Raw genomic sequence first — 21331 nt, 5'->3', positions numbered from 1 at the left:
ACCATAAAAACACCCAAAACCAACAAAACACAAACATTCCCCATGTCACACCCTGACCTAACTAAAATAATAAAGAAAACAAAGAATACTAAGGCCAGGGCGTGACACAGGCGTCACAAATAGCGATTAAATAAATCACTTACCTTTGAAGAGCTTCCTCTGTTTGCAATCCCAACGGTCTCAGCTACACAATAAATTATTGTTTGTTCGATAAAGTCCTTCTTTATATCCCAAAAATGTCAGTTTAGTTGGCGCGCTTGATTCAGTAATCCACTCGTTCAACATGTATACAAACGAATCCAAAAAGTTACCAGTAAAGTTTGTCCAAACAAGTCTAACGAAGTTTCTAATTAATCCTCGGGTACTCTAATATCTAAATAAATGATCAAATTTAAGACTCAGAATAGTATTTTCAATAGGGAAGATAAATAATGAAGAGCGCGGACCTCAATCACGCACGCAACAAGACTACTTTTCTAATGGAGACACCTTGGAAAAACCTTGGAAGAACTTTTTGAGGATCTGTTGGCAGATCGGCTGTACCAACTTCAGACGACGCTTGTTGGGGTCGTAGAGCAAAACACCATTGTGTTCGTGAGAGTCTCATCTTTCCATAGAGGGGTCATAATACTTTGTCGGCCGAGCCGTTCGGACGCTACAGAAAATTGTGAGAAGACCGATTTTTAGGATGTCTCATGGTCGGACAAACACTGCTCTAGCTCTGTCACCATTCACTGCAGATGCGGAAGTGTGACAGGCGGATGTGGTGGATTGAGACTCATCCAATGCAAAAACAAACATATCTCTAGCTTAAACTGATGGATTTTTCCCTTCTGTAATAAGCAGCCAATGAGGTATTTTCCTTTATTCATGTGTTTAATCTGATACTGTTATCTCAGGCTAAACTGTTTTTATGTTCTGTATGTAAGCACTTCAGAGTTATATCAAGCTAATAAGTCACTCATAAGACAAAGATGTAAGAGTGTGCTTAACTTTATTTTCATTTACTTTATAGTTCTCACGGAAGGTGATAATTCTGACTAAAACACTTACTGTGTGCTCTGAAATATGAGTAGTGTTTAGAATAAGAATACAAATTCTTTACATCAATCTATGAATAATTACAAAAATTAACATAAATATCTAAAAAGTAACCTTTTTGCTTTTGTAATTTTAGCTTTTTTTTTTGCATATTATTTTAAACAATATACTCTACATGTACATCACATTTCCAGAGGACATTTCTATGGTTTTTATTTCCAGAAGATCCAAAACATCATAAATATCTTTGGGCCATCCTGGCATGGTTTTGCCCACGAGTCCAGATCACTTGACTGTTCCTTTTTCTACTGGCCCCTGATAGGAAAAGCTCAATCAAAGGAGATCTTGTCTCAGCGGAATCATGCATTCAACACAAAAATGAAAGATATAAACAGCAACCACATATTGTGTTCCTACATTTTGCTGTAAATCTTCACATAATCTTTTGGTGGAGCACTGGCGGGGGAGGGATTTACTTGAATAAAAAATCGAATCAAATTTTATTTGTCACATGCTTCGTAAACAACAGGAGTAGACTAACAGTGAAATTATTACCTACGGGTCCTTTTCTAACAATGCAGAGTTAAATATAAAGATAAGCAGCTTACAGATCATTGCACCTGTACATAGCCCATCTGTAAATAGCCCACCCAACTACCTCATCCCCATATTACATTGCTATATACAGTACAGGGAGTACCAGTACCGAGTCAATGTGAACTAAGAATAAGGGTTGTGTCATGCAGCTTCCACCCATTAAATAGTCATAAATATTTATAATAGCCTCAGGACACAAAACAATGTAACCAAAGGGATTGAAAACTATCCACAGTGGGACTTATAAAGAGGATCTAATTCATGAACCGTGTTTTGTCTCACAAACTGGGTCCATTACATTTTGGGATGTTTTTAGGTCATCATGCTAACAATAGGCTTTCATATCATGCTTAATCATACACAGTACCCCAGACCAATTCTGTAGAACAGCCTATTTCAATTGACTTAGGTGGCTATCTCTCCATGTAGCTGTGAAAGTATTGAACTGATGAATTCACTTATCATATTGTTTTCACTTCATCCTTTGACCTCATTGGTTCAGATGAAACAGAGGTGCCAATGAGAGGTCACTAGAATACAGATGCACTGCTGACAAAGTCTGACTTGTTCTGCTGAGAAATAGGGTACACTAGGATTGTAACTATCACCATTGTCTGTTCACTGTTTCTCTTTGAGCAAACAAGGACTCTAAAAATAGGTTGTTGGTTTTGAGGAGTCATTGAACCCTCTATGCTTGCTGAGAGTACATGTTTGAAGAAATAAAAAACTTACTGCCATTGCTGAACTTTTTTGGGAGTGTAGTTTGATACACTGTCATCTGCATACATGGACCCATTCCATTATAACCCAGTTTTAAACATACAGTTGAAGTCGGAAGTTTACATACACCTTAACCAAATACATTTAAACTCCGTTTTTCACAATACCTGACATTTAATCAGAGTGAAATTTCCCTGTCTTAGGTTAGTTAGGATCACCACTTTATTTTAAGAATGTGAAATGTCAGAATAATAGTAGAGAATTATTTATTTCAGAATTTATTTATTTCATCACATTCCCAGTGGGTCAGAAGTTCACATACACTCAATTAGTATTTGGTAGCATTGCATTTTAAATTGTTTAACTTGGGTCAAATGTTTCGGGTAGCCTTCCACAAGCTTCCCACAATAAGTTGGGTGAATTTTGGCCCATTCCTCCTGACAGAGCTGGTGTAACTGAGTCAGGATTGTAAGCCTCCTTGCTCGCACACGCTTTTTCAGTTCTGCCCACAAATTTTCTATATGATTTAGGTCAGGGCTTTGTGATGGCCACTCCAATACCTTGACTTTGTTGTCCTTATGCCATTTTGACAACTTTGGAAGTATGCTTGGGGTCATTGTCCATTTGGAAGACCCATTTGCGACCAAGCTTTAACTTCCTGACTGATGTCTTGAGATGTTGCTTCAATACATCCACATAATTTTCCCTTCCTCGTGATGCCATCTATTTTGTGAAGTGCACCAGTCCCTCCTGCAGCAAAGCACCCCACAACATGATGCTGCCACCTCCGTGCTTCATGGTTGGGATGGTGTTCTTTGGCTTGCGAGCCTCCCCCTTTTCCCTCCAAACATAACGATGGTCATTATGGCCAAACAGTTCTATTTTTGTTTCATCAGACCAGAGGACATTTCTCCAAAAAGTACGATCTTTGTCCCCATGTGCAGTTGCAAACCGTAGTCTGGCTTTTTTATGGAGGTTTTGGAGCAGTGGCGTCTTCCTTGCTAGCGGCTTTCAGGTTATGTCGATATAGGACTCGTTTTACTGTGGATATAGATACTTTGTATCTGTTTCCTCCAGCATCTTCACAAGGTCCTTTGCTGTTGTTCTGGGATTGATTTGCACTTTTCGCACCAAAGTGCGTTCCTCTCTAGGAGAGAGAACGGGTCTCCTTCCTGAGCGGTATGACGCTGCGTGGTCCCATGGTGTTTATACTTGCGTACTATTGTTTGTACAGATGAACATGGTACCTTCAGGTGTTTGGAAATTGCCCCCAAGGATGAACCAGACTTGTGGAGGTCTAAAAAAAATTCTGGGGTTTTGGCTGATTTCTTTTGATTTTCCCATGATGTCAAGCAAAGAGACACAGAGTTTGAAGGTCGGCCTTGACATACATCCATAGGTACAGCTCCAATTGACTCAAATTATGTCAATTAGCCTATCAGAAGCTTTTAAAGCCATGACATCATTTTCTGGAATTTTCCAAGCTGTTTAAAGGCACTGTCAACTTAGTTTATGTAAACTTCTAACCCACTGGAATTGTGATATAATGTGATATAATTGTGAAATAATCTGTCTGTAAACAATTGTTGGAAACATTACTTGTGTCATGCACAAAGTAGATGTCCTAACCGACTTGCCAAAACTATAGTTTGTTAACAAGAAATTTGTGGAGTAGTTGAAAAACGAGTTTTAATGACTCCAACCTAAGTGTATGTAAACTTCCGACTTCAACTGTACCTGTTTGGGGACGAGCAGTAGCATGTCATAGCCACCAGAGGGTAACCTTGTCTAATTTAGCTACACCTCTACATCTGTTGGAAACACAAAACAAATGTCAATATTTTAACATCCTTTTTTTAAACATCCTTGTTTGCTACACTGATGGGTTAAATAATTACTTTAAAACTATTATCTCCATTTTGACGGGTTACCAAAGTATTAACCAGAGTCTTTGGGAAAATAAAGGAATAATCAATCACCAATTAACTGATCAGCATTACGCAGACCAGCTGGCAAGTGTCTTCACTGACATTTTCAATCTCTTCTTGTCCCAGTCTGTAATCCCAACATGTTTCAAGCTGACCGCCATTGTCCCTGTTCCCAAGACCTCCAAGGTAACCTGCCTAAAGGACTACCACCCTGTAGCACTCACATCTGTAATTATGAAGTGCTTTAAAAGGCTAATCATGACACACATCAACACCATCATCCCAGACATCCTGGACCCACTCCAATTCATATACTGCGCCAACAGATCTACAGGAGACACAATCTCAGTTCCACTTCACACTGCCCTCTCCCACCTGGACAAAAGCGGAAATAACTATGTGAGAATGATGTGCATAGACTACAGCTCAGCGTTCAACATCATAGTCCCTTCCAAGATCATCCCCAAGCTCGGGAGCCTTGGACTGAACACCTCCCTCTGAATCCTGGACTTGCTGACCGGCCGGCCTCTGGTGTTGAGGGGTTTAGTCCCTCGGGTGCATGCTTAGCCCCCATCTGTACTCCCTGATCAACCACGACTATTTGGCCACGCACGACTCCAACACCATCGTCAAGTTTGATGATGACGGTGGTAGGCCTGATCACCGACGATGATGAGACCGCCTACACGGAGGAGATCAGAGACCTGGTGCCATGACAAAAAACTCTCCCTCAATGTCAGTAAGACAAAGAAGCTGATCGTGGACTACAGGAGAAAGAGAGCACAGCACGTCCCCATCCACATCGACAGGGCTGTAGACGAGTGGGTGATGGGTTTAAGTTCGTTACAAATTTAGTAATTTAGCAGACCCTCTTATCCAGAGCAACTTACAGTTTGTGCATTCATCTTTTGATGGCTAGGTGGGACAGTCACATTTCACAGGCACAGTAAGTACACTTCTCCTCAATAAAGTAGCTATCAGCAAAGTCAGAGCTAGAAGGGGGAGGGCAAGTGTTGGATCAGGATTTTATTTTTGTATTTTGTGTGAGGGGGATTATTTAAGACGCTCTTTGAAGAGGTAGGGTTTCCTTGGCGTCCACATCACTAAGGACTTAGCAAGAAGATATGAAGAGGGAACGACAGCGCCTCTTCCCCCTCAAGAGGCTGAAAAGATTTGGCATGGGTAGGCCCTCGGATCCTCAAAGTTCTTCAGCTGCACCATCAAGAGCATCTTGACTAGCTGCATCAACGCTTGGTATGGCAAATGCACAGCCCTCAACCTCAAAGCGCTACAGAGGGTGGTGCGTACGACCCAGTACATCACTGGGGCTGAGCTCCCTGTCATCCAGGACCTCCTATATCAGGCGGTTTCAGTGGAAGGTCTGGAAACATTACCAAAGACTTCAGTCACCCAAGCCATGAACTGTTCATTCTGATACCATCCAGCAAACGGTACTGGAGATTCGATTTTCAGACAGCTTCTACCTCCAAGCAACTAGCCTGCAAATTAGCCATAAGACTACTAAATGGTCAATTAAATGGTTGCCTGGGCTATCTGCATTGACCTTATCTTGTACTAACTCTATGCAGTCACGAGACTATATATAAACACTGTATAGGCCTTCACACACACTACACTGACACACAAAATCACACATTCATCATGGTTGCTGCTGTTGCTACTCTGTTCTGTTCTCTTACTCTTATTAGTATCTATCTGATGCCTTGACACTTCATCTACCTTAATTACCTCACACCCCTGCAAATTGGTACTGGTACTCCCACTATGTAGATTAATTGTGTATATTATTCCTCTTTCTATTACTATTTTTGTTATCATTAATAGATTCTGCATTGTTGAGAGGCTGTATAAGCAAGCATTTCATAGTAAAAGTCGGCACTTGTTGTATTTTGCGCATGTGACAAATAAAACATTATTTTATTTGATTAGCATCTGGTTGGGGAGGGGGTGTGGAAGGGTTTTGTGTTTAATTTATTTATTTTCGTGAAGAAGATGATCACCTGGGATCAGCTCTCAATGTATGTCGCAACAGGAAGTTGTTGGCATTCGGGTCAGACAACAACAATAACATTAGCAGAACAGCAGAGTTCTCAGTCGAAGTCCATCCGACAAAGTAATAACGACTTTTATATTAATATGATGTCAGTAATATGATCTTGCATATGAACCTCTCGGGTTTCTCTGGCTAATGTTAATCTTGCTTGCAATTGTTATGTGAGTGTGGCTGCGCTTTGTGCTAACTTGTTAGTTAGCAAGTTAGCTAACGCGTTAGCTGCCTTGGTTGGAGACACTATTGTCGATGTCAGTCGGTAGCTAACGCTAGCTAACCACAAAAGCCAGTCGAATATGATAACACATTTAAAAACAAACAGAGCTAGCTAACTAGCCAATGTTAGTCCGATTTATTATCTAACTAACGTTAGCTCACATAGCTAGGGCCCCGAGAACATTAGTGTAGCTATCCAGTTAACGTTAGGTGGATGATTCCTTTGCTTTGAACTCTTTGCTTTTGGACCATGACCTCATTCTGTGTGTGTGTGTTCCTTCAGTATTATCGATGGATAACACCGGATATTGCAACGATAGCTTCAATAGCATACGAAGTAGCACAAGTGACGAGGACATGGTGGAGATAGCAGGGTCGACATTAGACTTCTCTAACACGGAGGATGTACCACCCTTGGACCGAGACTATGGTTCTGGTAAGACCAAGGCCCATGTCTCTGTTGTAGTGTTTACGCGCGCACACACAAATCATGGATTTGTTAATGTGTGTCTTGTTTTGATAGGTGTGTTGTCTGCTCAAATGTCTATTAGTTGTGAGTAAACGGTAACATATTAATCTAGGCCAGCCTACATTGCTGGGATTTAATATAAGTGAGAACAAAGTCCTCTGCATTTCTTCCTTTGTTTTGATTTGGTTTCATTTGACACCAATTGCATTTGGAATATGCAGTTATTAGGCCTAAACTATTCTGATCGCATCCCAAACCTCACACTCAGTGAGGTGCCACTGTTTTTCATCAATATTTTCCAGCAATTTTATCTGTAACACATTGTTCCCTTTAGGTATGTGTTATTGATATGCAAGTAAAACCTTTGTTATTAGATAAACACTAAGGGGTAGTTTCCCAGACACTGATTAAGCCCAGTCCTGGACCAATGGATATTCTCCATTAAAAAAAAATATATATATTATTAGTCGAAGACTAGGTTTAGCCTAATCTGTGTCTGGGGAAACTGCCCTTCAAGCAATGCCAGCTCTAGAATGTGTTTTCCCTCTGTCCTTTGAATCTCTTCAATTCCTCACATCTCTTCTTCCTCCCTTCTCCTCCAGGGGATAACCCAGGTATGGAGGAGGTGAACGGGGTTCCTAAACTGATGGACCTGCTTGATGAGCCTGTGCCTGGGGTGGGCACCTATGAGGACTTTAACACCATAGACTGGGTGCGGGAGAAGTCCAAAGACCGTGACCGGCACAGAGAGGTGACCCACATCCTATTTATCTCCTTGTCCTTTTAATTCTTAGTCTTAACCCACTTCTCAACCCATAACAAAACGCGTGTCTCAAACAGGCTTCAGATCAGTATCCATGTATACTTGTCATCATTATTAGGTGTAATAGCAACACCTGTATACGTTACATGGCATTACTGTCTGAATCAAACGCATCATAGTATTATAACAATAACATTTATGTCACCTATCTGATGTGTAGATTACCAGTAAAAGCAAAGAGTCTACATGGGCACTGGTGAACAGTGTCTGTGATGCTTTCTCTGGATGGCTGCTCATGCTGCTGATTGGACTCATGTCAGGTCAGTCTAATTGTATACAGATTGATGATACATAAATGCTTTTTCATTTGATTCCCTCTACTAAGACCCACACAGCAATGCACCTGGGAGCCATTGGTAGTGTTAGTAATTTACCCTGTGGTCTATTCCAGGCGCGTTGGCAGGTGGGATTGACATATCAGCCCACTGGATGACCGACCTGAAGGAAGGGGTTTGTCTGAACGGGTTCTGGTTCAACCATGAACACTGCTGTTGGACCTCCAACGAGACCACCTTCCAAGAGAGGGACAAGTGTCCACAGTGGAAAAGCTGGGCTGAGCTCATTATCGGCACAACAGAGGTGTGCTAAAATATTACTACTTGACCCATTGTGTTTATTGTATGTGATTATTTTGGTCACAGTCTGATTGTGAAATGTCTGTCTGCAGGGTCCCTTTGCGTACATTATGAACTACCTAATGTACGTGTGCTGGGCTCTGCTATTCTCCTTCCTGGCCGTGACACTGGTCAGGGCCTTCGCCCCATATGCCTGTGGTTCTGGAATCCCAGAGGTAAGATTACTTAATTTCTTTACCCTTATTTGATATGTCTTCTTTTGAATGAGGACAAAGGATGTGGTTTATTTTCCCATGCTATTTATTTTCTCTCCCAGATCAAAACCATATTGAGTGGTTTCATCATCCGAGGGTATCTGGGGAAGTGGACCCTGGTGATTAAGACCATCACCCTGGTCCTGGCTGTGTCGTCGGGGCTCAGCCTGGGGAAAGAGGGGCCCCTGGTCCACGTGGCCTGCTGCTGTGGCAACATCCTCTGCCACCTCTTCACCAAGTACCGCAAGAATGAGGCCAAGCGCAGAGAGGTGAGAAATGGGGCCTAAAATTAACATTTTGGTCCAACAGCCACTGGCAGGTAGATGGAAAAATATACCAGCCACTCAGATTTTCTTTTACCAGCCAAAATATTTTTTGATTTTATTCCAGAATTACCTAAAAAAACAAGATGACCATGCTTACTGTTTCTAAAACAAGAAATGTATTAGTAAGAAGCATTGTGATATATATTATGATCTATTGCTCAATTTCATTTCATTTTTTGTGACCTGAGTATTTTAACCAAAATATTCGATGAGACATAATGTTAAGCTACCCTTTTAAGGGTGAGAGGTTACCGTGGTAAGGGGCCACTGAGTCGTGTGTCTGTGTGAGAGATTTGGGGATCTGACTTGTAGTAGACAGCATATCTTCGCTATCAGTTGAAGCAGCAGACTCTAACTATCATTGAAAAAAGACTGTCCTTGTGAAAAAAAACAATGTAAATAGCCAAGAAACACGAGGACAAAGTCCCACTTTGTAGACTTTCGCGTAAGTTAGACTGACTTTTATGCCTGTACACTTGGCATCCAAAAATGTATCTATCAGCACAATGCACAAAGCTCCCCAGAGAGCAGGCAGCGTTGCTATGCGAGGTGGGTTAGAGATTGGTATTTATTTGTGCTATAAGCAGCTATAAAACAAAATAGAAGAAAACAGCTACTGCAGCATTTTTTCCTACTTGACTTTTCACTGTTTTATTAGCAAATGTAATGCTCGCATTGTAGAGCCTTGCAGATTGGCTACCCGCCAGCGTGGCTGGGGAAATAAACAGTCTTACCCGCTAATACCTAAATCTACCTGCATTTGGCGGGTGTTCATTTTATGCTGCCCTGGGCTATTCACAAACGTCTGAACCATTTTTTAAATGGATGGATGCAATACTGGTTAACCTTTTAACTCTTTTTTTAAGGAACTGGCACAAATTGCAAAAGCTAGGACCACTGATGTTGTTTTGACTCAAATCAAGCTGTATCAAGAGTGAGAGCCTCAAGTCAAATTCTGCAGGAAAACCCCATTCAACTATAAATAGCCTGTGGCTGGTTTCATGATTTCAACAAACACATACCCCAAGGTGATGTTTTTGCTCCTCTGCTACAGTGAGATGGTATTAATGGAAGTACAAAGCCACAAACATGCGGTGACTCTGTCTCCCTTCGGTAAACATTGTGCCTGAGATTTATTTTCCAACACAGAGATATTTTGCATTGAGTCATCGTGTTATATTATTTGTTATTTAGCCGTGTTGCTGAGCTGTGTTGTAAAGCATTAATGTACGGACACATTGATTTTAGCTGTGTTGTAAAGCATTAATGTACGGACACATTGATTTTAGCTGTGTTGTAAAGCATTAATGTACTGGCGCATTGATTTTAGCTGTGTTGTAAATAGAGGTCGACCGATTATGATTTTTCGATACCGATTATTGGAGGACAAAAAAAGCCGATACCGATTAATCGGCCGATTTATTTAAAAAAATATATATGTATATATATCATACACACACACACATTTTTGTAATAATGACAATTGCAACAATACTGAATGAACAATGAACACTTTTATTTTAACTTAATATAATACATAAATACACACACGCACACAGCTCTGAAATGACAATGATACTGAAGAGTCTGCTTAGGAGACAAATGCTCTCAACTGTTTGAATAAAAATAGAGTAAGTTACCTGTGAGGAATGTTGAAAACAAAAACTTTACCTTCTAAATGCAGGAAATCCTATTTTAATAATGGGCATGGTAAGAATTGACAACCAAAGTGCGAGTCATAATTCCCTTGACACCTAGCAAAATCTGAAAAGCGGTTCCTTCATTTATTCCATAGGATATTTTTTAGATTCACTTAAAATAAGGTCTGTGTTTCGTGTAGGCTTACATCACCGTGCCAATTTTATAACTGTTATATTTTATAACTGTGTAGATATCCATAGGACAAGGTAACTCTGATCAATATTGGCTAAATATAAGCGAAGATTTAAAAAATTGTAGAGTGGATTTATGAAAATATGTTGACAAACGTTACATTATCCTAGTGAGATTTACACGGGTATCAAAACGTCGAGGCGGTTTAAGCCTGCACGAAACACAGACCTTATTTGAAGTAGATCAAGACATTCTCTATGGAAGACATGAACGGTAAAATAACGAAGGAACCCCTTTCAAATTCAGCCGCAAGTTATTACAGGAATTATAACGCGTCGACTATTTCTCTCTAAACCATATACCTTTGACTAATCCGGAAACTATCACCTCGAAAACAAAACGTTTATTCCGTTCCGTATTTTATCTAACGGGTGGCATCTATGAGTTTAAATATTCCTGTTACATTGCACAACCTTCAATGTTGTCATAATTATGTAAAGTTCTGGCAAATTAGTTCGCAAAGAGCCAGGCGGCCCAAACTGTTACATATACCCTGACTCTGCGTGCAATGAACGCAAGAGAAATGACACAATTTCACCTGGTTAATATTGCCTGCTAACCTGGATTTCTTTTAGCTAAATATGCAGGTTTAAAAATATATATTGATGTATTGATTTTAAGAAAGGCATTGATGTTTATGGTTAAGTACACTTTGGAGCAATGACAGTCATTGATTGATTGTTTTTTATAAGATAAGTTTAATGCTAGCTAGCAACTTACCTTAGCTTACTGCATTCGCTAACAGGCAGGCTCCTCGTGGAGTGCAATGTAATCAATGCAAGATTGGATCCCCCGAGCTGACAAGGTTAAAAATCTGTCCTTCTGCCTTTCCTAGGCCGTCATTGAAAATAAGAATGTGTTCTTAACTGACTTGCCTAGTTAAATAAAGATTAAATAAAGGTGTAAAAAATAAATAAATCGGCGCCCAAAAATACCGATTTCCCGATTTGTTATGAAAACTTGAAATCGCCCCGATTAATCAACCTCTAGTTGTAAAGCATTAATGTACTGACACATTGATTTTAGCTGTGTTGTAAAGCATTAATGTACGGACACATTGATTTTAGCTGTGTTGTAAAGCATTAATGTACGGACTCATTGATTTTAGCTGTGTTGTAAAGCATTAATGTACGGACTCATTGATTTTAGCTGTGCTGTAAAGCATTAATGTACGGACTCATTGATTTTAGCTGTGCTGTAAAGCATTAATGTACTGACACAGATCACCTTCTTCCTTTCTTTGCTTGGTGGTTTGTGTGGCAGGTTCTGTCTGCCGCTGCAGCAGTTGGTGTGTCTGTGGCTTTTGGGGCCCCCATAGGAGGAGTGCTCTTCAGTCTGGAGGAGGTAACGTGCCTTATCTTCCTCCTTGTGTAAATCTTTGGGCTCTATGACTGTCAAGTTGAAACACTCTTAAAGGTAACTATTGAATGTAGTAAAGTTGACTATGATCACTGTGTAACTGTCCGTCTCCTCATGGCCCTGTCAGGTGAGCTACTACTTCCCTCTGAAGACCCTGTGGCGGTCGTTCTTCGCAGCCCTGGTGGCAGCCTTCACCCTGCGCTCCATCAACCCGTTTGGCAACAGCCGCCTGGTGCTGTTCTACGTGGAGTTCCACACCCCCTGGCACCTCCTGGAGCTTGTACCCTTCATCCTCCTGGGCATCTTCGGGGGCATCTGGGGCGCCTTCTTCATCCGCGCCAACATCGCGTGGTGCCGGAGGCGTAAGACCACGTGGCTGGGCCACTACCCGGTCCTGGAGGTGCTTGTTGTCACTGCGGTGACGGCGGTGGTGGCTTTCCCTAACAGCTACACCCGCACTAGCACCAGTGAGCTCATCTCTGAGCTCTTCAACGACTGTGGCTTGCTGGACTCCTCCAAGTTATGTAACTATGACAATGCCAACGTCACCAAGAGCAGCAACGAGCTGCCGGACCGCCCGGCTGGAAATGATGTTTACACGGCCATGTGGCAGCTGTCCCTGGCCCTGGTCTTTAAGATGCTCATCACCGTGGTTACCTTCGGCATGAAGGTACTGGAGAACCTCCGTCACATCTGTATGGCACATCTGTGATTTGAGCGTTAATATAAGGATGTCGTTCCTCCAGGTTCCCTCTGGTCTGTTCATACCCAGCATGGCGGTAGGGGCGATCGCAGGCAGGCTGCTGGGAATAGGCATGGAGCAGCTGGCCTACTACCACCATGACTGGGCGATCTTCAGGGGTTGGTGTTCTCCTGGTGCTGACTGCATCACCCCAGGCCTCTACGCCATGGTGGGGGCTGCTGCCTGCTTAGGTAAGGCCTGCGTGGCTACTGTATGTTGGCACCTTGCATGTTTAACAGCTTTTCCTTCATTTGTTTTGTCCGTATTCTAGGCTTCTTTTTCCTAGTTAAATGTTGTCTTGTGGTTAGAGGTCGACCGATTATGATTTTTCAACGCTGATACCGATTTATTGGAGGACCAAAAAAGCTGATACCGATTAATAGGCCCTTTTTATTTTTTATTTTTTAATAGGTTTTTATATATATATACACTGCTCAAAAAAATAAAGGGAACACTTAAACAACACAATGTAACTTCAAGTCAATCACACTTCTGTGAAATCAAACTGTCCACTTAGGAAGCAACACTGATTGACAATAAATTTCACATGCTGTTGTGCAAATGGAATAGACAAAAGGTGGAAATTATAGGCAATTAGCAAGACACCCCCCAAAACAGGAGTGATTCTGCAGGTGGTGACCACAGACCACTTCTCAGTTCCTATGCTTCCTGGCTGATGTTTTGGTTACTTTTGAATGCTGGCGGTGCTCTCACTCTAGTGGTAGCATGAGACGGAGTCTACAACCCACACAAGTGGCTCAGGTAGTGCAGTTCATCCAGGATGGCACATCAATGCGAACTGTGGCAAAAAGGTTTGCTGTGTCTGTCAGCGTAGTGTCCAGAGCATGGAGGCGCTACCAGGAGACAGGCCAGTACATCAGGAGACGTGCAGGAGGCCGTAGGAGGGCAACAACCCAGCAGCAGGACCGGTACCTCCGCCTTAGTGCAAGGAGGTGCACTGCCAGAGCCCTGCAAAATGACCTCCAGCAGGCCACAAATGTGCATGTGTCAGCATATGGTCTCACAAGGGGTCTGAGGATCTCATCTCGGTACCTAATGGCAGTCAGGCTACCTCTGGCGAGCACATGGAGGGCTGTGCAGCCCCACAAAGAAATGCCACCCCACACCATGACTGACCCATCGCCAAACCTGTCATGCTGGAGGATGTTGCAGGCAGCAGAACGTTCTCCACGGCGTCTCCAGACTCTGTCACGTCTGTCACATGTGCTCGTGTGCTCAGTGTGAACCTGCTTTCATCTGTGAAGAGCACAGGGCGCCAGTGGCGAATTTGCCAATCTTGGTGTTCTCTGGCAAAATGCCAAACGTCCTGCACGGTGTTGGGCTGTAAGCACAACCCCCACCTGTGGACGTCGGGCCCTCATACCACCCTCATGGAGTCTGTTTCTGACCGTTTGAGCAGACACATGCACATTTGTGGCCTGCTGGAGGTCATTTTACAGGGCGCTGGCAGTGCACCTCCTTGCACAAAGGCGGAGGTAGCGGTCCTGCTGCTGGGTTGTTGCCCTCCTACGGCCTCCTCCACGTCTCCTGATGTACTGGCCTGTCTCCTGGTAGCGCCTGCATGCTCTGGACACTACGCTGACAGACACAGCAAACCTTTTTGCCACAGTTCGCATTGATGTGCCATCCTGGATGAACTGCACTACCTGAGCCACTTGTGTGGGTTGTAGACTCCGTCTCATGCTACCACTAGAGTGAGAGCACCGCCAGCATTCAAAAGTGACCAAAACATCAGCCAGGAAGCATAGGAACTGAGAAGTGGTCTGTGGTCACCACCTGCAGAATCACTCCTGTTTTGGGGGGTGTCTTGCTAATTGCCTATAATTTCCACCTTTTGTCTATTCCATTTGCACAACAGCATGTGAAATTTATTGTCAATCAGTGTTGCTTCCTAAGTGGACAGTTTGATTTCACAGAAGTGGGATTGACTTGGAGTTACATTGTGTTGTTTAAGTGTTCCCTTTATTTTTTTGAGCAGTGTATATATATATATATATTTGTAATAATGACAATTACAACAATACTGAATGAACAATGTACACTTTTATTTTAACTAATATAATACATAAAGAAAATCTATTTAGTCTCCAAAAAATTATGAAACATGCTCAGTTTAGTTTAAATAATGCAAAAACACAGTGTTGGAGAAGAAAGTAAAAGTGCAATATGTGCCATGTAAAAAAGCAAATGTTTAAGTACCTTGCTCAGAACATATGAAACCTGGTGGTTCAATATTCCCAGTTCTTCAATATTCCCAGTTAAGAAGTTTTAGGTTGTAGTTATTATAGGAATTATGACGCGTCGACTATTTCTCTCTATACCATTTGTATTTCATATACCTTTGACTATTGGATGTTCTCATAGGCACTTTAGTATTGCCAGCCTAATCTCGGGAGTTGATAGGCTTGAAGTCATAAACAGCGCTGTGAATCAAACATTGCTAAGAGCTGCTGGCAAACACAGTAAAGTTTGAATGAGTGCTTACGAGCATGCCGCTGCTTACGAGCATGCCGCTACCTACCACCGCTCAGTCAGACTGCTCTATCAAATCATAGACTTAATTATAATAAACACAGAAACACAAGCCTTTGGTCATTAATATGGTCAAATCCGGAAACTATCATTTCGGGGGAAAAAAACGTTTATTATTTCAGTGAAATACAGAACAGTTCTGTAATTTTTAGAACGGGCGGCAATCCTAAGTCTAAATATTACTCTTACAATTCAAAACCTTTAATGTTATGTCATAATTATGTAAAATTCTGGCAAATTAGTTCGTAACGAGCCAGGCGGCCCAAACTGTTGCATATACCCTGACTCTGCGTGCAATGAACGCAAGAGAAGTGACACAATTTACCTAATTAATATTGCCTGCTTAACATGAACTTTTTAACTAAATATGCAGGTTTAAAAAAATATACTTCTATGTATTGATTTTAAGAAAGGCATTGATGTTTATGGTTAGGTACATTCGTGCAACGATTGTGCTTTTTTCACAAATGCTCTTTTGTTAAATCATCACCAGTTTGGCGAAGTAGGCTGTGATTCGATGATAAATTAACAGGCACCGCATTGATTATTTGCAACGCAGGACACGCTAGTTAACCTAGTAATATCATCAATCATGTGTAGTTAACTAGTGATTATGTTAAGATAAGTTTAATGCTAGCTAGCAACTTACCTTGGCTCCTTGCTGCACTCGCGTAACAGGTGGTCAGCCTGCCACACAGTTTCCTCGTGGAATGCAATGTAATCGGCGTCCAAAAATGCCGATTACCGATTTGTTATGAAAACTTGAAATCGGCCCTAATTAATCGGCCATGACGATTAATCGGTTGACCTCTACTTGTGGGTATGCCTAATGTTTTCTGCCTCCACCCCTCTCTCTGTGCCACCCACTCCCTCCCCACTGGCTTTGTGCCCACAGGTGGGGTGACCCGTATGACCGTGTCCCTGGTGGTCATCATGTTCGAGCTGACCGGAGGGCTGGAGTACATCGTGCCCCTGATGGCTGCGGCCATGACCAGTAAGTGGGTGGCGGATGCTATCGGGCGCGAGGGGATCTACGAGGCTCACATCCGCCTCAACGGTTACCCCTTCCTGGAGGCCAAGGAGGAGTTCAGTCATAAGACCCTGGCCATGGACGTGATGCGGCCGCGTCGCAGTGACCCGCCGCTCTCCGTACTGACCCAGGATGGCATGACGGTAGAGGACGTGGAGACCATGATCACTGACACCACCTACAGCGGCTTCCCCGTGGTGGTCTCCCATGAGTCCCAACGCCTAGTGGGATTCGTGCTGCGAAGGGACCTCACCATCTCCATAGGTAGGGATGACAGATTATCATCATGCTGAGGTGCTGGCTTTTGACCCACATGCTCTGTCACCTTTGTCAAAACAATGTCATGTATTCTTAATAATAATACATTATATTTATATAGCGCTTTTCAAGGACCCAACGTTGATTCTTATTTGGTCTTATCCCACTGCCAGCCCTCAGTAACCCCTCCCTCTCCTCTCAGATAATGCCAGACAGCGTCAGGATGGGATAGTGAGCACATCAAGGGTCTTCTTTACAGAGTACACGCCCCCTCAGCCCCCCAACAGCCCCCCTCCTCTGAAGCTCAGAGGCATCATGGACCTTAGTCCCTTCACCGTCACAGACCACACCGCCATGGACATTGTGGTGGACATCTTCAGGAAGCTGGGCCTGCGCCAGTGCCTCATCACACACAATGGGTAACACACCTGCTACTGAGAACTAGCTACAGTGGGGCAAAAAAGTATTTAGTCAGCCACCAGTTGTGCAAGTTCTCCCACTTAAAAAGATGAGGGAGGCCTGTAATTTTCATCATACGTACACTTCAACTATGACAGACAAAATGAGAAAAAAAAATCCAGAAAATCACATTGTAGGATTTGTAATGAATTTATTTGCAAATTATGGTGGAAAATAAGTATTTGGTCACCTACAAACAAGCAAGATTTCTGGCTCTCACAGACCTGTAACTTCTTCTTTAAGAGGCTCCTCTGTCCTCCACTCGTTACCTGTATTAATGGCACCTGTTTGAACTTGTTATCAGTATAAAAGACACCTGTCCACAACCTCAAACAGTCACACTCCAAACTCCACTATGGCCAAGACCAAAGAGCTGTCAAAGGACACCAGAAACAAAATTGTAGACCTGCACCAGGTTGGGAAGACTGCAATAGGTAAGCAGCTTGGTTTGAAGAAATCAACTGTGGGAGCAATTATTAGGAAATGGAAGACCTACAAGACCACTGATAATCTCCCTCGATCTGGGGCTCCACGCAAGATATCACCCCGTGGGGTCAAAATAATCACAAGAACGGTAAGCAAAAATCCCAGAACCACACGGGGGGACCTAGTGAATGACCTGCAGAGAGCTGGGACCAAAGTAACAAAGCCTACCATCAGTAACACACTACGCCGCCAGGGACTCAAATCCTGCAGTGCCAGACGTGTCCCCCTGCTTAAGCCAGTACATGTCCAGGCCCGTCTGAAGTTTGCTAGAGAGCATTTGGATGATCCAGAAGAAGATTGGGAGAATGTCATATGGTCAGATGAAACCAAAATAGAACTTTTTGGTAAAAACTCAACTCGTCGTGTTTGGAGGACAAAGAATGCTGAGTTGCATCCAAAGAACACCATACCTACTGTGAAGCATGGGGTTGGAAACATCATGCTTTGGGGCTGTTTTTCTGCAAAGGGACCAGGATGACTGATCTGTGTAAAGGAAAGAATGAATGGGGCCATGTATCGTGAGATTGAGAGAAAACCTCCTCCCATCAGCAAGGGCATTGAAGATGAAACGTGGCTGGGTCTTTCATCATGACAATGATCCCAAACACACCGCCCGGGCAACGAAGGAGTGGCTTCGTAAGAAGCATTTCAAGGTCCTGGAGTGGCCTAGCCAGTCTCCAGATCTCAACCCCATAGAAAATCTTTGGAGGGAGTTGAAAGTCTGTGTTGCCCAGCAACAGCCCCAAAACATCACTGCTCTAGAGGAGATCTGCCTGGAGGAATGGGCCAAAATACCAGCAACAGTGTGTGAAGACTTACAGAAAACGTTTGACCTCTGTCATTGCCAACAAAGGGTATATAACAAAGTATTGAGATAAACTTTTGTTATTGACCAAATACTTATTTTCCACCATAATTTGCAAATAAATTCATAAAAAATCCTACAATATGATTTTCTGGATTTGTTTTCCTCATTTTGTCTGTCATAGTTGAAGTGTTCCTATGATGAAAATTACAGGCCTCTCTCATCTTTTTAAGTGGGAGAACTTGCACAATTGGTGGCTGACTAAATACTTTTTTGCCCCACTGTATGTAATTAGGGACCTGTACTTACATCTATAGTGGACTGATTTCATAAGTAGAATAGAGCAGCCCCCCCCTAAGACGGACACAAAAAATGACTTGAAATTGATAACATGTTTTATAAAAAAATGCCACTGAATTGGCTTATACATTTTTCTTTTTTTTATAATTCCTAAAGTTTTGTTGTATTATGGTAAGAAGTCCAGACCTCTTTGACATTTTGTCCCTCTTTTTTATAGCCGCTTGCTGGGTATTATCACAAAGAAGGACATTCTGAAGCACGTTGCTCAGATAGCCAACCGGGACCCAGACTCGATCCTCTTCAACTGATGGTATAGTACCAGCTGCAGCACCGTGGGCCAGACATCACTGTGGAACCACTGCTTTCTCCCAGGCCTCTCTACACTGCACTATGTTCATGTCTAGTGGACTCCTCCCTGCTGTGACAACTGGCCATTCCATTAGAACTCTAGTGGATTCCTCCCTGCTGTGACAACTGGCCATTCCATTAGAACTCTAGTGGATTCCTCCCTGCTGTGACAACTGGCCATTCCATTAGAACTCTAGTGGATTCCTCCCTGCTGTGACAACTGGCCATTCCATTAGAACTCTAGTGGATTCCTCCCTGCTGTGACAACTGGCCATTCCATTAGAACTCTAGTGGATTCCTCCCTGCTGTGACAACTGTCCATTCCATTACAACTGGAAAGGTAGAGGATTCGTTGTTCTTCAACAGCAAGCTGGCTTTCCAGGATTGGCCCAAAAGATGAGTTGGATTTAGAAAAGATGTATGACTTCTTAAATGAGCGTCAGTAACTGGGAGAATATTTTTTCTTGGCTCTGTTGGCAGGAGTGGTCTTCCTTTTCAGTTGACAGATGAGAACAGGCATGCTGGGTAGGGCATGTGTCTCTGGAGAGATCAAGGATTGTAAATGAGCGGAGACCAAGTCTGGAGTCTGAGATATAAACCACACCACTGCCAAGACATACTCTACCCTCCCTCCTCCACATAGACATCTTAACCCATACAACCACTAAGCTAGGAGTGAAAATGATCAGTTTCTACCTATCAAAGTATCATGAAGAAATGCACCGTTTAAATTGTGATGTCTGCCTGAAATATTTGTCATGAATGAGCACTTGCATATGGCTGTCAAGACTAAATGTATTTTCTCTGGTGTTTCTTTCCTTGGAAATGTCATATTCCTCATAGTTTTTTTCATGTAATTGGTTGTGGTTTAACACAGACCTGGAGATGATGTCCTCTTCGTACAGGGACACTGTAAGGCAGCATGGTTTCTTATTCACCAGGATAAAATAAGCCCCGTAAATAACCCTCCTCTGAAACCTGCATGCTCTGGTTCTCTTTCACCACATGGAGGTGCTACTGTGCACCACCCAGCTGTGGATACAGTCACATTACTATACTTTATTACCAGGTCATCCGTAACAAACACTCAAAGGATGAATTGTATTACTCATTTAGAATATGCATCTCTATATATTTCTGGTTTGTATGACCTTTTCTGTGAATATTATGTATTGTATAAGTTTTTGGATCACTTTATCCAGCACACTCTAGAATCCTCAGTGATGAACAGCCTAACAGACTGCCTGCCTGAGTACAAGGTCAAAGAGAAGAGTAGTGTTGGATGAGGTGATGGGATGATTAAGGGAGAGGACTCCAGTGTGTCACATCTCTTTTCATTTCCAGCTATTATCTCTCCTCTCGCAATGTCTATGGATCTGCATGGCCTTACCTGCTGGCCAGGGCAGGGGATCTAGAGACAGGACTGGCCTGTCAACAGTCTAGTAAAGAACTCTGGATCTCTTCTCCCTTTTACCTCATGCTCTTGCTGTCTCACGAGACCCTCATGCTCTTACCCTCCCTACAACAAAGTCTACACTAAGAATGAGCAATTGAAATGTAGCATATAATGTCTCTTATACATGAACAAAGCCAAGGAACCTCAAATCTCACTTTTATCTAGAGCAGATACCCTTGGAGGTTGAAGGTGGACATTCTTAAACTAGATTAATGTATTCCTGTCAATCATGTCTTATCCTTTAAGGACAAGTGTGACTTCAACCAAGTTCTAACCATTTCTTTTGTGTTGTATACAGTAGTTCATTACATCAGTAAAAGGTTTGACTTTGGGGTCTCAAAGGTAAACACATTATCACTTAAAAAGCACTCCATTTCAAAATAACATGCTTATCGGTTGTGTTTGGAGATGCAGCTACAGTTAAGATCAACAAACCATGTCTATTTGGATTTCTGCTAACTGCAATGGGTTTGTATCACTACCGTCTTATGTTAACATGCAACTGAGATTCAAAAACATTGAAATATCAATTTATTCCCCGTCATTTCATATTTGCCTTGTATTAAAACAACGTTGACTTTCACATGAGTAAATTTGTGCTCATTGTGCCCAGTTACTCACC

The 21331-nt window shown here is 42.5% G+C and overlaps 1 protein-coding gene across 1 annotated transcript; it reads left to right on the top strand.

Moving 5' to 3' along the window:
* The first annotated feature begins 6263 nt into the window (after positions 1-6263).
* LOC129863481 (H(+)/Cl(-) exchange transporter 5-like) lies at positions 6264-21292 on the top strand. The gene is made up of 13 exons (XM_055935508.1): positions 6264-6420; positions 6857-7009; positions 7645-7793; positions 8026-8125; positions 8257-8444; positions 8533-8655; positions 8757-8963; positions 12177-12257; positions 12400-12942; positions 13019-13205; positions 16463-16861; positions 17058-17274; positions 19123-21292. The coding sequence occupies exons 1-13, from the start codon at positions 6300-6302 to the stop codon at positions 19211-19213; spliced, it is 2559 nt and encodes an 852-aa protein (XP_055791483.1). The 5' UTR covers positions 6264-6299; the 3' UTR covers positions 19214-21292.
* Positions 21293-21331: the final 39 nt, after the last annotated feature.

This window comes from Salvelinus fontinalis, chromosome 10, assembly GCF_029448725.1.
Source record: "Salvelinus fontinalis isolate EN_2023a chromosome 10, ASM2944872v1, whole genome shotgun sequence".
In the NCBI taxonomy this organism is placed as follows: domain Eukaryota; kingdom Metazoa; phylum Chordata; class Actinopteri; order Salmoniformes; family Salmonidae; genus Salvelinus; species Salvelinus fontinalis.
Note: the sequence above shows the minus strand (reverse complement) of the source record. Positions and strands in the feature narration are given on the sequence as shown.

Bases quoted from the DNA above. Each gene is read 5' to 3' on its own strand.
- LOC129863481 (XM_055935508.1), top strand. From the start codon at position 6,300: ATGATCACCTGGGATCAGCTCTCAATGTATGTCGCAACAGGAAGTTGT. The intron at 8,964-12,176 runs GTGAGAAATGGG...TTTGTGTGGCAG, and splicing joins ATGAGGCCAAGCGCAGAGAG to GTTCTGTCTGCCGCTGCAGC. The intron at 12,258-12,399 runs GTAACGTGCCTT...TGGCCCTGTCAG, and splicing joins TGCTCTTCAGTCTGGAGGAG to GTGAGCTACTACTTCCCTCT.